We start from the raw sequence: 17,284 nt of genomic DNA, 5'->3' as shown, positions 1-17,284 counted from the left end.
CTCACTCCCCCCTTGGGTTTCCCCCTTTTCCCAGAACACCTCTTGGGTTTGACATGCTGAGTTTTGGTTGATGTCTTTATTGTTGGTTTGCCACCATTGGAGCAGCGCCCTGGGAGGTTAGGAAGTGAGCCTGTCCCTGCCTGTGCTCTCCGCCATCCATCCCCTAGCCTCGAGAACCGCCTGCTGATGCGTGCGCAGAAATAAAGGGACCCGTCAGTCAGAGCCGAGGGGCAGGCTGTGTCCGCGCCTTGCTCCTGGGGCCGGGTGTCTGGTGAGCCTGGACCCAGCTCCTCACACTGCTGAGCTTTGCATTTCAGGGATGACCCCTGTGGGCTGGGCCAGGTTGCTGGACTCCCCGTCACTTTTAGCCAGAAGAACCCAGGTGTGTTGATACACAGATAATCTGAACGCATTCATTGCTTTCATATTGGGACAGTAGGTTAGCAGGTGGGAGACGGCCTGAAACAGCAGCCCCCCCGATGTATCATGTGCGTGCCTCCCCTCTGCCCGCCTCGGGCAGCCCTGGAGCCAGAGTTCTCAGCCCTGCCAGGAGGGGCATCAGGGATCCAGTTTTTTGTTCCCAGGGTTCTTGAGTATTTGTCAGTGTCATAATCGTATGATTCACGTAATAAGAGAATAATGGAAAATGAGCACTTGACAAGTTGCTGAGACTGCATGAACCTTTTTAAGTGGGTCTGCTGTGACTCCTAGGTCCCATCCTGTTTCCTGAGCAGCAGTGCAGCTCTGCCTGCGTGCAAGGAGACTCGACCACACCGGAGCAGCACCCTCTCCAGAAACCCAGCCTCCGCTCTGCACGGGGGCCAGGTCCTGGGGCTGTGCCATCTCCTCTGTCTGTTCCTATGATATGGCCACATCGTGGAGCTTCTCTGGGCATTTGTGTCCTCGGCTTTATAGTGAGAGGGTCAAGTGTGCTGTTCCTAAGTCCTGGCCAGTTCTAACATTCTGTTTCTTTTGAGGTTCACTGCTCGCCATCACTTAGACTTTTCCATTCTGGAAGTTTGGGGCTGTCAGAAGTATTATACAAAGGGTGTCATCCCTCACCCCACCGCATAAGCAGCCTTGATATTGCCTCTTATTTACCTCTGGTCTTTTCTCTGCACAGTATTAAGACATAGCTAGCATTAACACACATGCTTCAGAACCACACAGATTTGGCCAAGAGCATCTGTCTTGCCACTGCCAGGCACCTCCTCTCTGAGCTTCCACATGCTCAGCTGTGAATGGACATAGTGACAGGATCTCCTCTAGATTTGTTATTTTGAAGGGTGAATAAAGCAGCCTGGATTTCTAAATTGTTGTTCAGTCGCTAAGTTGTGTCCAACTCTGTGATCCCATGGACTGCAGTACACCAGGCTTCCCTGCCCTTCACTGTCTCCTGGAGTTTGCTCAAATTTATGTGCATTATGTCAGTTATGCTAAATAATACCATGTGTAAAAATGAATTCCAGCCTAATTAAGTATCTAAACATAAAAATAAATGTAAAGGAATTTGGGGATAACAGAAGAGAATGTTTTATAATATTGGGTTAGGAAGGGATGGACAAGACCTTGAATTTAAGGAAGAGCTTATTCCTTCATCCCCCTTGGAATCCATATGAGCCCTCCAGGATGAGCTGTCTTCTGGGCGCTTCTCCAGGCTGCAGTGTTAACCCTTGTGTTTTCTGCATCGTGATTTCTGTATGTTCTCTAAAATTTGTCACTATGCATGGATGATTTTATTTAGCATTACTTATCTGAATGCAGAGTTCCAAAGAATAGCAAGGAGAGATAAGAAAGCCTTCCTCAGTGATCAATGCAAAGAAATAGAGGAAAACAACAGAATGGGAAAGACTAAAGATCTCTTCAAGAAAATTAGAGTTACCAAGGGAACATTTCATGCAAAGATGGGCTCAATAAAGAACAGAAATGGTATGGACCCAACAGAAGCAGAAGATATTAAGAAGAAGTGGCAAGAATACACAGAAGAACTGTACAAAAAAGATCTTCACTACCCAGATAATCACGATGGTGTGATCACTCACCTAGAGCCAGACATCCTGGAATGTGAAGTCAAATGGAGCTTAGAAAGCATCACTAAGAACAAAGCTAGTGGAGGTGATGGAATTCCAGTTGAGCTATTTCAAATCCTGAAAGATGATGCTGTGAAAGTGCTGCACTCAATATGCCAGCAAATTTGGAAAACTCAGCAGTGGCCACAGGCCTGGAAAAGGTCAGTTTTCATTCCAATCCCAAAGAAAGGCAAGCATGCTCAAACTACCACACAAGTGCAGTTATTTCACACGCTAGTAAAGTAATGCTCAAAATTCTCCAAGCCAGGCTTCAGCAATACATGACCATGAACTTCCAGATGTTCAAGCTGGTTTCAGAAAAGGCAGAGGAACCAGAGATCAAATTGCCAACATCCGCTGTATCATTGAAAAAGCAAGAAAGTTCCAGAAAAACATCTGTTTCTGCTTTATTGACTATGCCAAAGCCTTTGACTGTGTGGATCACAATAAGCTGTGGAAAATTCTGAAAGAGATGGGAATACCAGAGCACCTGACCTGCCTCTTGAGAAACCTATATGCAGGTCAGGAAGCAACAGTTAGAACTGGACATGAAACAACAGACCGGTTCCAAATCGGAAAAGGAGTACGTCAAGGCTGTATATTGTCACCCTGTTTATTTAACTTCTATGCAGAGTACATCATGAGAAACGCTAGGCTGGAAGAAGCATAAGCTGGAATCAAGATTGCCGGGAGAAATATCAATAACCTCAGATATGCAGATGACACCACCCTTATGGCAGAAAGTGAAGAGGAACTAAAAAGCCTCTTGATGAAAGTGAAAGAGGAGAGTGAAAAAGTTGGCTTAAAGCTCAACATTCAGAAAACGAAGATCATGGCATCTGGTCCCATCACTTCATGGGAAATAGATGGGGAAACAGGGAAACAGTGTCAGACTTTATTTTGGGGGGCTCCAAAATCACTGCAGATGGTGATTGCAGCCATGAAATTAAAAGACGCTTACTCCTTGGAAGGAAAGTTATGACCAACCTAGACAGCATATTGAAAAGCAGAGACATTACTTTTCCAACAAAGGTCCATCTAGTCAAGGCTATGGTTTTTCCTGTGGTCATGTATGGATGTGAGGGTTGGACTATAAAGAAAGCTGAGCACCAAAGAATTGATGCTTTTGAACTGTGGTATTGGAGAAGACTCTTGAGAGTCCCTTGGACTGCGAGGAGATCCAACCAGTCCATTCTAAAGGAGATCAGCCCTGGGATTTCTTTGGAAGGAATGATGCTGAAGCTGAAACTCCAGTACTTTGGCCACCTCATGCGAAGAGCTGACTCATTGGGAAAGACTCTGATGCTGGGAGGGATTGGGGGCAGGAGGAGAAGGGGACGACAGAGGATGAGATGGCTGGATGGCATCACTGACTCGATGGATGTGAGTCTGAGTGAACTCTGGGAGTTGGTGATGGACAGGGAGGCCTGGCGTGCTGTGATTCACGGGGTTGCAAAGAGTCTGACATGACTGAGCAACTGAAGTGAACTGAAATCATTTTTGGAGTGTTACAGCATGTGTCTCCTATGTCTAAAATCAGCGTCTGGACTGCTCAGGGTAGCACTTAGTGGCCCCTCAGTACGTGCAGGTGAGCATGTCCATCCTAGTTCTTGGAGTCTGGCCACCCAGTGCAGACAAGTAACATGTGTGCCATGCTCTCTGTGGGCGCAGGTCCCAGCACACACTGTCTCAACTGTGAAGCCGTGCACAGCGCTCTACCCATATAAGGCCACTTAGGGGGCAGTGGGCCCCCACCTGGCCCCGCAGCCAGTCCTGGCAGTGCTGAGCCTGGTACAGATGGTCACTTCAGGTCTCTGCCCACTTCTGCCCCCGTCTCACACCTGGGCCGTCTGAACTGGAGGCTCCCCGAGGCCAGGACTGCACATCCCAGCGGACAAGAGCTCTGCCTTTTGAGAGTGCCTTACCTGCACCAGCAGATGGGCGACTTAGAGATGAAACGGGGCTCTCAGAAGGCGTGACCGGCCTGTTCAAGGCCAGGCCCAGGTGAGGTGGTCACTTGGACCCCAGCCTCTGCCCCCAGAACTCTGCTGGCTTCCTGTATTATGGGTTGGCCATCGACAGCTGCTGATTTCCTCACCATCCCTGGGTTCAACCAACTGAGAATTTTGACTACAGGACGCATTACCCATAGATATGGAAGGCCAACTGTATGACACAATTTTATACAAGGGACTTGTGCGTCAGTGGATTTTGGTATCTACAGCAGCTCCTGGAAGCAGTCGCACAGATACCAAGGGATGACTGTATCTTAACCTCCAGCAAAGGAGCCAGGACGGCACTGTTCACACCGCACCCTCCCCAACCCAGCCCCCAACCCCTGAGCTGCCAGGAAGTGGGGGAGCCAACCCCCTAGACTCTGAGGGGAGGGGTCCCGCCACAACTTCTCTAGGTCCGCCCTCCTCGCGTCCTTCAGCCATCGTTTGGCCACCCCGGGTCCCCTCCAGTGACACACACAGACCTGCTCCCAGGTGCCGCAGAGGGGGAAAGAGACATGGCAACAGGCTACAAGTAGGAAAGGCTGAGGGTCAGCTACCCGGGAAAATAGAGCCTGTGGAGCTGAAACCGCAACAGTGCACATTTGGTGAAGAGGGATATTGGTGAGAAGATAAAATGTCGGATGAGAGCAACCTTTAGAAAACCATAATCAGGTGCAGGGGATAGTAAACACGGGGCAAATCCAGCTCCGCGTTCACACCCACACCCACGCAGACATCAGTGACAGATCCCAGCACCCCTACTGGCCAAGCTTGAGAAAACTGCCCTGGGTTTTAAGGAACCAGGGCCAGATATGAGATACCAGTATGAAATACTGAAGCTTTCTGCATTTTGGCCAAAGGAGCAAAACAGGGTCCTTCCCTGAATCTCTTCTTTTTATTCCTCGGGAGCATGGCCACACATTGCCATCTGCCCTCCCCCACAGGCTCCAGGGAAGCACCTGGCTTGCAGAGGATGCTTCCAGATCTTCAGTCCTCACACCCCCTGCACTCAGCAGAAATAACCAGGTGGGGATTGCTACACTCCCGCCCCCTGTATCTGGATCTAACCTGTCCAGTGTTCCACATACAACAGGTACCGTGGACTCTCTGGTCATTTTCAAAGTGGATTTTTTGAGGGGTAGGGCTACGGTGGGGAAGTCTGTCTTCAAAATAAATCTTACACAAAACTCCATACTTGAAAGCAGGAAGAAGAGGTCAGAGTGCCCGTGAACGAACAATCACTTTCCACAGCATGCCGTAGGGGGCGCTGCCTATCTGACGCCTGCCCCGTCCTGGAGCTGGGAGTGGGGTGACATCCTCTGCTGGTACCTTGTGTCTTTCCTCCTGAGAAGAATGCCTCTAACTCATTGAGCTGTTTTAAGTGCTGTGGAAGTTGTAGAATGCCACCCAAAGTTCTTTAACAGCCCCATTGAGAGAAGAGATCTGTGCAGATCCCCTTGAATCTGGGCTCTGAGACAAGTGGGTGAACACTGTCGAACACCTTTCCTGAGGAGGCTACGGAACGGGCAGCTTCCACCCTATCTTCTTGGAACACTTGTTCTTAGAGGCCAGCCCAAGCTGCCCGTGGAGAGGGCTCACAGAGAGGAGCCAGCGCTGCCAGCCCACCAGCCTCGTGGGCGTGCCGTCTTGGCAGTGAGTCCCAGCCCCAGAAGAGCTGCCTCAGCCGATGCCTGCTGGAGCAGACATGGGCTGGTTCCACTGAGCTTTGCCCAGATTGCAGTCAGGAGTGAAGTGGGTGATTTTTGCTGCTTTCAGTTTTGAGGGTAATTTGTTCTTCATTAATGATCAGTTGCACAGTTTCATTTATATTATAATGATGTTAATATGTAACATATTTATAAATACCCATACATTACTGAAGGTATAATTTAGAAATACAAGTTAAATAGATAATGCTAATGCATAATTTCACCTGATCCTCATAGGCACTTTTGAGGGACATTGCTATTCACAGACTGGTAATTTGCCCACAGTTACCCAGCTTTGGTAGTGAAGCCAGGAGTCAGGATGTAGCTGATCATAGGCTGAACTAGGATTATCTATGTATCTTCTATCCCATCCCTGTGGGTCACCGTCGCCTGACCACCTGTGGTAGAAAGAGGCAGACAAAACCGGGTCGTTTTCTAGAAGAAGGATTGGTGGTGGGGGGGATTCCCCCAGGGTGCGCATGCTAGTGGCAGACACGCCCCTGGGGCTGGGTCTGCTCAGTTTGGGAGCCTGCAGGGGAGTCTCCTGGCAGCAGGCGGTGGGTTTTGTCCACTCACCGTATCAAGTCTATCCCGTCCATTCTGATCTGTCCCGTTGGAAGCCCACCATCTGCTGGTCACCGGGCCAGCCTCTCCTCTTGCTAGAAACAGACCCGTGTGTTATTGCCTGGATAGGTGAGGAAACTCAGGCACAGAGTTTCACTGGCTTGTTCCCTGGTGTGAGGCAGAGCCCCTTGTCCCCCACGCCACCATACCCTCCCCTCTGTGTTCCCATCGCCTCCTCAATCCTTGTCATCATCCAAGGTTTTCACTGAAGACTGCCTGGGCAATCTTTCAAACATGCAGAGACTTCTAAATAGTGGAACCCACACTCCCGTTCCTCTAGTGGGGCAGGATTTCTTCCTGTGAATGGAATTCTTTATTTTCAACGTCCATAAATCCACAAAGGTTATGATGGGAACTGACATGTGACCATGTAATGTGGACATTTTGGACTCCGGATGGTTTGGAAGCAGTAAACTCAGACCCTGAAGTGCTGAGTTGTGAGCAAACTAAAACATCCCTCCCTGGCTCTGAGGGTGGATTCTCTCACTTAACCCTTAGAAGAATCCCACGGAGCAGCCCTTGTCATCCCCACTCCAGAGGTTGTCCCCACTGCAGAAGGTGCAACTCCCAGGTTATCCGACTTGATGAGGTCACACAGCAGAGCTGGCCTTCAGCCCCAGGACCTCTCCCCACCATCAAGGGAGAAGCCTGTCCTCTAGGGAGACACGGATCCATCACCTCTCGACCACCAGCAGGCCTCCTGGGGAACTGGGAGACACGGTGGCCCATGGGGACAGCAGAGACGGTTGATTTGGTGTTGGAGGTATGTGGTGTGGGAGCCGTACACACCGGGGTTTGCAGTGAATCCCGCTTCCACAGGCCCTTGCTGTGCCCTCAGGCAGAGTGCTTGCCCTCTTTTGGTTCACCTGTGAGCCCTTCATCGATTCTCTGATTCACTGAATGCTTTGAGAGAAGTACTCCTACCATGACCCCATCTTACAGACAGGGAAGCTGAGGTGTAGAGGAGGCTCAGCCATCACAACCACCCAAGCTCACAGCTGGGCGTCGCGGAGTCAGGACTCAGACTCAGGCCCTCTGACTCCCAGGGTCTCCACCCCTGGGCTTGTCATCCTTCTCCAGGGACAGCAGGGTCTCTGTGTGCAGGGAGATGTCTCCTGGGGCTGACATGCTGTCTCCAGGGATGGGTTTGAATCAGTGTTTGCTTTCTTAACATTCACTTTTCTTTTTTTTTTTTTTTTTTTTTTATTTTTTTTTATTTTTATTTTTTTTTTTTTTAACATTCACTTTTCTACAGTTTGTTTATTTTAAATAAGCCCTCTCATTTGTGTAATTAGGAAAAGAGTAAATTCATTTAGTTTGACCCTCTTCCAAAAAATGCCAGCTGCCCCTCAACAAAAGTCCAAGGTCCTAACACCTCAAAATCGGGTTCACGTGCACAGCTTCTGTCCACGTTCATGTGAGATCGGGTTTCATGGAGGGCCCCTGCGGTTGTCCCGGTGTAAAGTGCGAAGTGGACAGCAGGTGGCGCTGCCGCCCCAGAAGCAGCCAGCGGCGGAATTCCCGGACCCTCAGACGCGAGGCCTCTCCCGAGGAGGGTCCCTGCTCACCCGCACACCCCTAGCTCTCCCCCAGGGAAGGATTCGCTGGGCCTCGCACCATTTGGGCAGAGATGCCCCCCCCCCCCCTGCTCACCTGAGTTGCGACCGTTAGAAGGTGTTACTGCAGGATCCAGAAACGCAGGCCTGCTGAACTCTGGGGCTTGGTTTGAAACAGAAACGTACCCTCTTCCAGGGGACATCCAAGGGCCTGGCGTGCCCTGTGGTGGTAAGTCCTAGACACAGTAGGACTCTCAGGGTCCGGGCCTGCTCCCTGGACCTCCCTGGTCCGGCCTGGGGAGGCATATCACCACTGTCACTCCTCAGCCACTGTCCACCTGCACGGCTTCTGGGCTGCTGTCCCACTGACACGAGGCACTGCGGGAAATCAGCCGCAGGGCGCGGCCGCCACCTGCCCCCAGCACCTCCGTCCTCTCAGCAGGCTCGCCCTGTGCACGTCCTCAAGACAGCCGGCTCTGTGCGTCAGAGGGGACCTTGGTGACCATGCCAACATGCACGTGCGCTCAGTCGATCAGTCGTGTCCTACTCTCTGCAACCCCATGGACTGTACCCCACCAGGCTCCTCTGTCCGAGATTCTCCAGGGGATCTTCCCTACCCACGGATCAGACCCGAGTCTCGAGTCCTCTGCATTGGCAGGTGGATTCTTTACCTCTGTGCCCACTTGGGAAGCCCAACCATCCAACGTCAGGGTCATAAACAGCGCCAGCTTTCTGCCTCTACTCAGGGCTTGGGTGCCTTGGCCTTGGTGCACATCGCCTCTTCGGGGTGTTGGCATGACCGACCCCAAGTATCCTGGGGCTGGAAACTGTGCTGGTCTGTGGGTCCGTGACCGCAGCGGCGTGTCAGCCGCTGAATCCTGTCTGACCCAGTGGCAAAGGGTAGTGGGTGCTCGGCATTCTGAACGAGTGAATTTGTGCCAGCTCGTCCTCTGCCCGTGTTTCTTGACAAAACAGTATTCCACATTTGCAGACTCAAATATCCCTCTCCCCCGCCCACCCCCAAGGCCCAGAAATCAATGCAGCCGTGGTTTGTCATGGTCCCACAGTAAGTCAGTGTTCCATCATACCTTGCCAGCGGGAGATGCTAAACAAGCCCCTCCCTCCTTAAAACAGCTCAGAACTCTGAGCCATCGATGCCCAAAAGATGCCAGAAGCAGAGCAAGAGGCTATAGCCACACATCCTGCTCCAACTGGCCTCACTTGCCTTGAGCTTCAACTTTTGTTTGAGTTTTTCTCCACTGGATTAGCGGGAGTTGAGAAAGTGAAGGGATCTCTCAAGGGGGGCTATGGTGGGAACCCATGAAAACCAGGTTCATTGTCCCAGAGAAGAGGTAAATGTCAGGGGTGTGAGCTGGGGCTGCTCAGGGAGCTTCCCCACCCCATCCAAAGGCCAGTAAGGGGATCAGAGAGACCCAGTCCCCTGTGCAGACCCTGCCCGTCATCATTCCCTCAGTACAGGTAGGAAGCTGGATCATGGACCAGACTTCGACTTCTCCCTTTTTTCACTAGGCCTCGTGGCTGGAGGAAAATGGGTGTCCAGGAGCTATGTGGTATTAATACAGTGGTTGGGAACATAGGCTTTGCATTCAGTTCTACCTCTTACCAGGACTGTCTGGATGAAGTCCCCTACCCTCCTCGAGCTGGTTTCTTCATCTGGAAGCGGGAGCAGTGAGTTATAGGATCTGCATAGTAGGGCTGCTGAGGAGGTAAACGGAGGTGCCATGTAAAAAGGACGGCCACACCCAGCCCAGGCACCTTCTGAATGTGAGCGAGCCCTGTGCTTGTGTCTCCAGGCACCCTGCATCAGCTGCTTCTCCATTAACATCACAAGCCGGCTGGGCCGCTGGACGGGAGGGGGCAGCAGAGGCCACAGTGAGGCCTCTTCTCCTAGGTTTTCTCAGGAGCCCAGAGAACTTTGGAGGAGAGACTCTAAACCTGGCGCCCATCAGGACCCCCTGGAAGTCTGTGGGCCTGAGGATTCCTGGGTCCCTCCTCCAGAGATTCTAACGCAGTGACTCTCAGCACACACACACATACCCTCCACCCGCAGTTGGAGCAGACAGACAGCCCTGGTGTTTCTGATGGGGACAGTCCCTGAGTCACTCTCTCAGAAGGGAAGCCCTTGAGCTCAGGGGTCTCCTGACCAGAGGTTAGGAGGTCCTGGGGTGGGTCCTTATCGGAACCTCTGATTCAACCCCATGTCAGAATTCCATCTCTTGAGCCAAATGGGATGATGTCTTCCTCCTCCCTGGGAAGAGAGGGAACAAACGTCCAGGTGCATCGTATTGGAAGATGGGGAATCCAGCGGTCCCCAAGCTGGATACTCAAGTCCCTGAGAGGGCGGCCCTGTAAAATACGAGTTCTTGCATCTTGCTTGGCACTCATCCCCACAATGAAGGGGAGAAGGATAAGAAATGCCTGGATCTCATAGCCATTCCCGTATGGGCACCCCGGAGCTAGGCTGTCTTGCTCCCGATAGGCATCACCTCGCTGACCACCATGCCCATAGGTCTACATGACGTTACTATTAGACAGGAGGAAAACTGAGGCTCAGAGGTGACGTGGCTTGGCCGGGTCAAGCCTTGCGGGGTTGGAGCTCCAGCTCCCTCTGCACTACCTCCAGGAGTGCTGCCGGTGGGGAGCCAGGCTTTCAGTACCTCACCCTCCCCACCCCTACCCCTTCGGTTTCCCCCCAAAAGCCAAGAAAACAGCAGGACCCGGCGGGCATTTTCCCTTCCTTCTGAAGCGCACACCCTGAGTGCAGACTGGTCCCTGGGCCTGCCTCCGCCAGGGGCTGGGGAGCCAGGACGCAGCGCCAAGGCACTGCTGCAGCTGCTGCCTGGGGCCGCCATGGCCTGCAGCCGAGGCGCGGCTGTGTCCAGGGCGTCGGCCCCTCGCGGAGAGCTGCAGAGAGCTGCAGCCGAGGCGGGATGTGTCATCCTCTTATAGAAACCCTATCGAGTTCTGTCCTGGCCGCTTCCCCACCCCCAGGCCTGTTGCTTTGCAGGGTATTCATACCTTTAGGGTATCTCGTCTGCATTGTTCCAGGACAAATCCTAAAGGTACGCACAGGACTTTTGAATTAATTCTCTCGAGGATGTTCCTAAGCTAGAAGTATACTCGACATACCCAGGGCAGGGCTTGTAACCACCTTAGAAGTGCGTTTGCATTTTAGGCTGGTAACTTGCAGGAACTGTGCAGACACCTGGCAGTGGGAGTTTCGTCCCGCAGTCGGTGTGAGCCGGACCAAAATGGGCCTTGGGTAGGCCTCGGCGAGAGCAAATGCAGTCCTGTGGAGCAGGCCTTGTGAAATCTTGGTTGTGGATGTGGAAGCAGTTACGCCTGTAGAATCTGGCCCTTCCGGGTTTGCCCGAAGCCAGACTCCCCTCTCTGAGGGAAAGGCTGGACTCCTCTCAGCCCCAGGCCCCGGGTCAGGTCCATCCCTGATTCCTGGGCTCCCCAGGGCCGGTTTTCCTGCCCCAGTCCTTCTGGGTGCCTCCCATCCAGCCTGGAGGGGATGTGAGCGCGCTGGGAGATCCCGCTGAAATGAAGGTGCTGCAGTGGAGATGAACAGGAAAACCGGGGTTCACTGCCACCCCAGACTCTGGTCCAGTGGCGCCGAAGCCCTGTATACCAGGGCGCATAGTGGCCTCTGGCCTGCCAAGGAGCCAAGAGAGTGGGCGCGGGGTCTGGAGACGCCTCAGCAGAAGACCGGGGAACACGCTGACTGGGCTGGCATTGGGTTTCTCCTAATCAGCCCCACTTCCCCGGAGCCTCCGTCCTAATTGGGGCGCAGGCTCCAACGGAGGAAGGAGGGGGCCCCTCCCGCCTGCCTGCCGAGGTAGTCTGGATCCCCAGCACAGCGGCTCCCGCACCTTAGGCCTGAGGGCTTTTCTCTGGCCATGTTCTCCAGGGCATCAGTGGGGGCAGGGGATAAGGAGAGGTGGCCTCCGCCCCAAAGACAGGGCCTCCTCTGCCCTCGGTGAAGCTGCTCCCCACGCGCTGCCCGCCGCTCCGGCCGCCTGAGACTCGAGGGACAAAGTCGCCGGCTTCTTCCTGTCCCCTTTATCTCCGTTTTATAGACAGCTGTTAGTTTGGGCATTAATTGCCTGGGCGAGTTTATTGATAATTTTGATGTAACAGAGCACCGGATAAATTGCCCTCACGTCCAAAATGTCAAATTTGAGAAGAACCAGGTTCAGAGGCTCATGACCCCACGACGCGGAGAAACTGTGGTGGGTCTTGAACGGTTGCACCGGCAATGTGACTTTATTGTGTTTGTTTTCCTAGGTAGCTAGGAATTGGAATAGAAAGCGGGTCAGTAGGGGAGACAGACTTTTTAAAATGGATTTCCCCCCTAAAGATTTAGGGGGGAAACGTGCCTATCACCTTGCTCTCCCACCAACAGCCTTTTTCTTGCTCAAAGTTTATTTGCTTCACCATTGGGGAAAACCAAGTGTAGGGCACCAAAAAAAAAAAATCCTATCAAAAAATAAAACCTTAGAAGATGCTCCATGATCAATAACAGTTGGAAACAGTAAAGTTTGAAACTCAAAATACAATTCTCATTGGTCCTGGAGTGACCAAAAAGAAAGTGTAAAATATTATATACATATATATATATGCACACACACAATATATATATGTATGATTTTCCCTGGGGGAGGAAAAACTAGTTTTTTTTTAAGTTTGATTATTTTTTTTTAAAACAAGAAATGACATTTAGAGGGGCAAAGGGCTCTTCTTAAAAAACAGAAGCCAAGAAAAATAGTTACTCTTGTCCAGATTTCACTTCAATGTGAAATGAAGAGTGAAAAGAGAAGGATTAGCCAACAAATAAAAAGGGGAAAAAAAGATTAAGAATCATCCATACTTTAAATACAAAAAAGAAAAAAAATAAGACTGGCGATCCCAGGCCGGTATTTTGAAGATATTCTGCAATCCCAATAAAATACTCATGCAATTTTATTTCTAGTTGATACAATATAAGGCCATATACAAATGTTATACATTTTTATTTTGTTCTTCTTTAGGAAAAAATACACAAAAGGCAAAAACATCCTCAAATTGTCATTTTTATACAGTGCAGAAGGAAATTTAAAATACGTGTCACAAACGCTGCACCCCAGCAGCCAAAATACTAAAAAAAAGGGGGGGAAGTCCTTCATTTTATATATATATATATTTATATAAAACATATGGAAATTTGTCTTTACACAGATCAGACTTAGTTTCAAATTTACAATGGATATCTAAAAAAAAATTCTACGCGGCAAATATTGCCAACAAAGTTACACCATTAATACTGATAAACGGAGGAGCCTATGCGGTGTTTCGATTATTAGGGAAAGAAAGTAGAATAAATAACAGGATGAGCCTTGCTATCGTTTTTTTTAAAAAGTGCCTTAACCTTTCTGCGTCACCGCAATCCTGACTCAGGCGCTCTGCGGGCCTTCCCCGTCCCCACGGCGCCCTGCCTGCCTCACGCTCCCACCAGAAGGTTTACAGTAGAGATCGGAGACAGCTGGGTCTCGGGAGAAAAAACACCCACCAAACAAGTCAAAACAAAGTTCGAAACCAAACCAAAAAAGCCTGAAGAGAAGGAAGGAGAGGAAGGCGGAGGAGGACGGTGGCAGAGGCCGGGAGAGCCGCCTGCTTCTGGGCTCCTGGTTTCTTTCCTAAGATGAGCAGTGGCTTCAGAAATGCAAGTTACTCGCACAAGGATCCACCTGTGGCTGACGGGAGGACTTCTGAGGTGGGGAGGGAGAGGGCGACTTCTTGTCGCCCCCTCCTTTCCCTACAAAAGACGGCTCTAAAAAGGAGACGCGCATTCCAAGACATTCTTTCCAAAAAAATTAAAAATAAAACGATAAATACTCAACCAAAAAATAAAAGTATTTGATAATGACGGTTTCACACGTTTGCCTTTCTCCTAAAAACCTTCCCCGACATTTGCCGTTGGAGGGGGAGAGGGGGAGAGACCGTAGCAGAAATGCGTGTTCAGATGTTGAGAATTCTTCCCCAACACAGCACCTTCTCAGCCGGTTTCAGTCGGATCAAAAATAGATACTTATTTATCAACAGCTGCAGTCAGATCAGGCCCCCGCCATCACCATTAAAAAAAAAATGCTGAGGGAGTGGTGGTGGGGGGAGGTGCCGACCTCGCTCAGTCTTTGCCTCACGGGATCCCTTTCCCAATAATCCGGTTGGGGAGGGGTCAAGCCCTTTTCTTCTGCTGACGGTTATACCTCAAAAAAATAAAAAATAAAGCAGTTTCTGGTGACGGGTTCCAAAGTCCCTGCGCCCGGCTGGCCCCTGCCCGGAGGGGCCCCGGAGCTGTGGCCTCACATGACACAGGGCTTGATGTCTTGGTAGGTGACCTGCTGGTGGTAGTAGGAGCCGCCGCCGGCCGAGTGCATGGACGAGGATGCCATGGTGTTGAAAGAGAAGACGAACTCCTTTCGGTCACACATGCTGGGCGACTGCGAGTGATACCGCGGGATGCCTGCGGGGGCAAGGCGACAGGAAAGGGGGCATTAAAGGGTGGCCTCCGGAGGCCCAGGCTCCAGGTGGAGAAGCACCGTTACTATGGGGGGCAGGCCTGCCTGGCTCGGCGCTGGGCCGAGGCCTCCCCGCGTCCCAGCTCCCGGTCTCAGTCGGGCCGGCGCCCAGAGGGAAGATTCCCCAGACACGGTCAAGGATCCCTGCAACCCTGGGTGCCCGCTGCCCCGGCCTCTCCCTCCGTGGATACTGAGCCTGGCTTGGGAGGCTTCCGGTGGCGGACAGGGAAGGGGTGAGAGGGGCCAGCAGCGAAGGTCCAGCGGCCTCCACTTCCAGGGCAGCCTGAGGCCTGGGCCTGGCGCCGGGCAGCCACCTTCCAGCCCCTGGAGGCAGCGGTGTCCCCAGAGCAACGAGCCAGGCCAGCAGGGGCCAACACAGGGGCAAAGAGGACTTCTCCAGAGGAAGGGTCTTTGGGGAGCCAAGCCTGCGGGACCTCTGGAACCCCGACTGGAGTTTGAAGCAGCCGCAGTTGTGCGACCCCTGTAGAGAGAGCCCTCCATTCTCCAGGCCCGGCTCCTGCCTCCCGCTGGCTGCTGACAGCTGACTCCTGACAGGCCTCTGCTTGGATCCCTCCAAGCTCTTTCAAGAACCAGACCCAGAAGCCTGCTAGCGCGTGCTGAGACGGAGGGTCCAGAGAAGAAGATGCTGTGCATCTTTTTTCTCAGGGGGGATTGGAAGCGGAGCGGTACCTGTGGGCCTGGAAACCTGGATCCTGAGAAACAGAGTCTGTTGGGGCCCGCAGCTCAGACCTTCAATCTGGGCCCCTCTTAGCCTCTATTGCCACAAAAAGCCCCCAACTCAATCTGGTTCCCGAAAGGCCGGGCTCTGAGCCTCTGAGTGCCAGCACCAAGCCCCGCCGGCTTTGGGCCTAACTCTTCCATCCAACCCGGCTCAGAGCAGAGGCGGCTCTCCCGAAGCAGGGCGAACAAGTCAGCTGCCCTGGGGACGGGCCAGCTCCATCCTGGGAACTGGCCCAGGTGTCAGGGGGCTAAGGGACCTGAGGGGACTTAGAATATTGCAGTCTAAGTCTTTGAGGTGAGGATGGGGCCTACCTGGCCAGGCTGGGGCTGCCAGCATCTATCTGGGTGTTGAAACAGAAAGGAAAACAGAATGTTAGTCTATGGGGGGACTCCAGGCTGCACTCAGCCCTCAGACGGGGAGAGGTGGACAGAGAGACACCTTAGGGAGCTGAGGCCTCCATGGTGCAGTTTGGGGACTGGCACCCCACGGAGGTGGCCGCAGGCTCCAGACCAGGGCGCCAGCAGTCTGGGGGCTAGGTCTGTAGTGCGCTCACAGATGTCCACCGTACCCCCTCACCCCCCAGTCCTGGGGACAGCTCGGGTCTCCCCACTCACCTTGCAGCTCAGCAGGGGTGTTGTGACTGTTCTGGTGCAGATACGGCTGGTCCAGGGAGTGCGTGGAGAGGCTGCCGGACAGGGGGTTGGCCGTGGGGTTGCAGGGGGACAGGGGCTGCTGCTTGATGTAGGAGGCGCTGCTGTTGAGAGCCGCCGAGGCAGAGGGAGGCCAGGCGGCCGCGGAGCCGGAGTAGACGGCGTGGGGCTCCATGACCCCGCCTGCCGCCGCGGGCAGCAGCGGAGAGGCGGGCACTGAGCCGTCGTGGTGCGGGTACTCTCCGGCCGCTGTGCCTCCGCAGCTGCCCATGTACGAGTGGCCGCCGTTGGCGGGCAGGTGGGGCACCGAGTGGCTGGGCAAAGCCATGCCGTCCACGTTGCCCGGCAAATGGCCGTTCATCATGCCCAGACCTCCCTCCAGCGCCAGGCTGTTGGGCGGGCACGAGAGGCCGCCGGCAGAGCCCTGGAAGCTGTAGGTGTCCGGGAGGTGGTTGAAGCCGAGCCCGTTCATCATGCTGTACATGGGCTTGAGCGCCTGGCATTTCCTTCGGAAGCCGCGCGGCCGCCGCCGAAAGGAGCCCTCCTCAAACATGAACTCGCTGGCCGGGTCGATGGTCCAGTAGTGGCCCTTGCCCGGCCGCCCGAGGCCCTTGGGCAGCTTGATGAAGCACTCGTTGAGCGAGAGGTTGTGGCGCACGGAGTTCTTCCAGCCCTGGTAGGAGCCGCGAAAGAAGGGGAAGCGGCTCTGCAGGAACTGGTAGATCTCGCTGAGCGTCAGGCGCTTGGTGGGCGAGCTCTGGATGGCCATGACGATGAGCGCGATGTACGAGTAGGGCGGCTTCTCCGGGCGCCGGATGCCGGCGTTCGTCTTCTTGGCCTTGGACGGGCCGGACGACGCGGGGTCCATGGCCGCGCCGCCTCCCCCGCCGCCGCCGCCGCCGCCGCCGCCGCCGCCGTGCGGTGGCTGCTGCTTCTCGGGCGCCGAAGACATCGGGTGGCTGCTGCCGCCGCCGCCGCTGCCGCTGCTGCTCTGCGCGGCCGACGAGCCGGGAGGAGGAGGAGGAGGAGGAGGAAGGGGAGGGGGAGGGGGAGGGGGAGGGGGCCGAGGGGGAGGGGGCTGCGCGCGCGGGGCTGGCTGCACCTCTGCCGTCATCGGCGGCCGCTTCTCCGGAGCGAGCCTCGGCGCGCCCTCCCCCGCCCGCCCGTCCTCCCCGAGGAGCGGCCGGGTCCGCGGGCGGTTGGCGCAGAGCCCCCCGCTCTCCCTCCCGCTCCCTCCTCCCCCCTACTCTCCTCCCTCTTTCCCTCCCGCCCTCCCACAAGGAAGGAGCCGAGCAGAGGCTGAGAACAGCCTCTTTGCAGCCTGGGCGGAGGCCGCGAGGAAGCCCCCACCACACA

General features: G+C 53.8%; 1 protein-coding gene across 1 annotated transcript; it reads right to left on the bottom strand.

The window, feature by feature from the left end:
• Positions 1–13,695: 13,695 nt before the first annotated feature.
• Positions 13,696–17,033, bottom strand: FOXF1 (forkhead box F1). Its single transcript, XM_055552051.1, has 2 exons — positions 15,893–17,033; positions 13,696–14,481 (listed from the first exon to the last, which is right to left on the bottom strand). Exons 1-2 carry the CDS (start codon positions 16,878–16,880, stop codon positions 14,321–14,323), a joined length of 1,149 nt encoding a protein of 382 aa, XP_055408026.1. The 5' UTR covers positions 16,881–17,033; the 3' UTR covers positions 13,696–14,320.
• Between the last annotated feature and the right edge of the window lie 251 nt (positions 17,034–17,284).

This window comes from Bubalus kerabau, chromosome 17, assembly GCF_029407905.1.
Source record: "Bubalus kerabau isolate K-KA32 ecotype Philippines breed swamp buffalo chromosome 17, PCC_UOA_SB_1v2, whole genome shotgun sequence".
Taxonomy (NCBI): domain Eukaryota; kingdom Metazoa; phylum Chordata; class Mammalia; order Artiodactyla; family Bovidae; genus Bubalus; species Bubalus kerabau.
The sequence above is the reverse complement of the archived record's forward strand: the minus strand, read 5'-3'. Positions and strand labels throughout refer to the sequence as shown.

Excerpts from the sequence above, each read along its gene's own strand:
- FOXF1 (XM_055552051.1), bottom strand. The coding sequence starts at position 16,880 with ATGTCTTCGGCGCCCGAGAAGCAGCAGCCACCGCACGGCGGCGGCGGC. Across the intron at positions 14,482-15,892 it reads CACCCCTGCTGAGCTGCAAG|GCATCCCGCGGTATCACTCG; the intron begins GTGAGTGGGGAG and ends TTGCCCCCGCAG.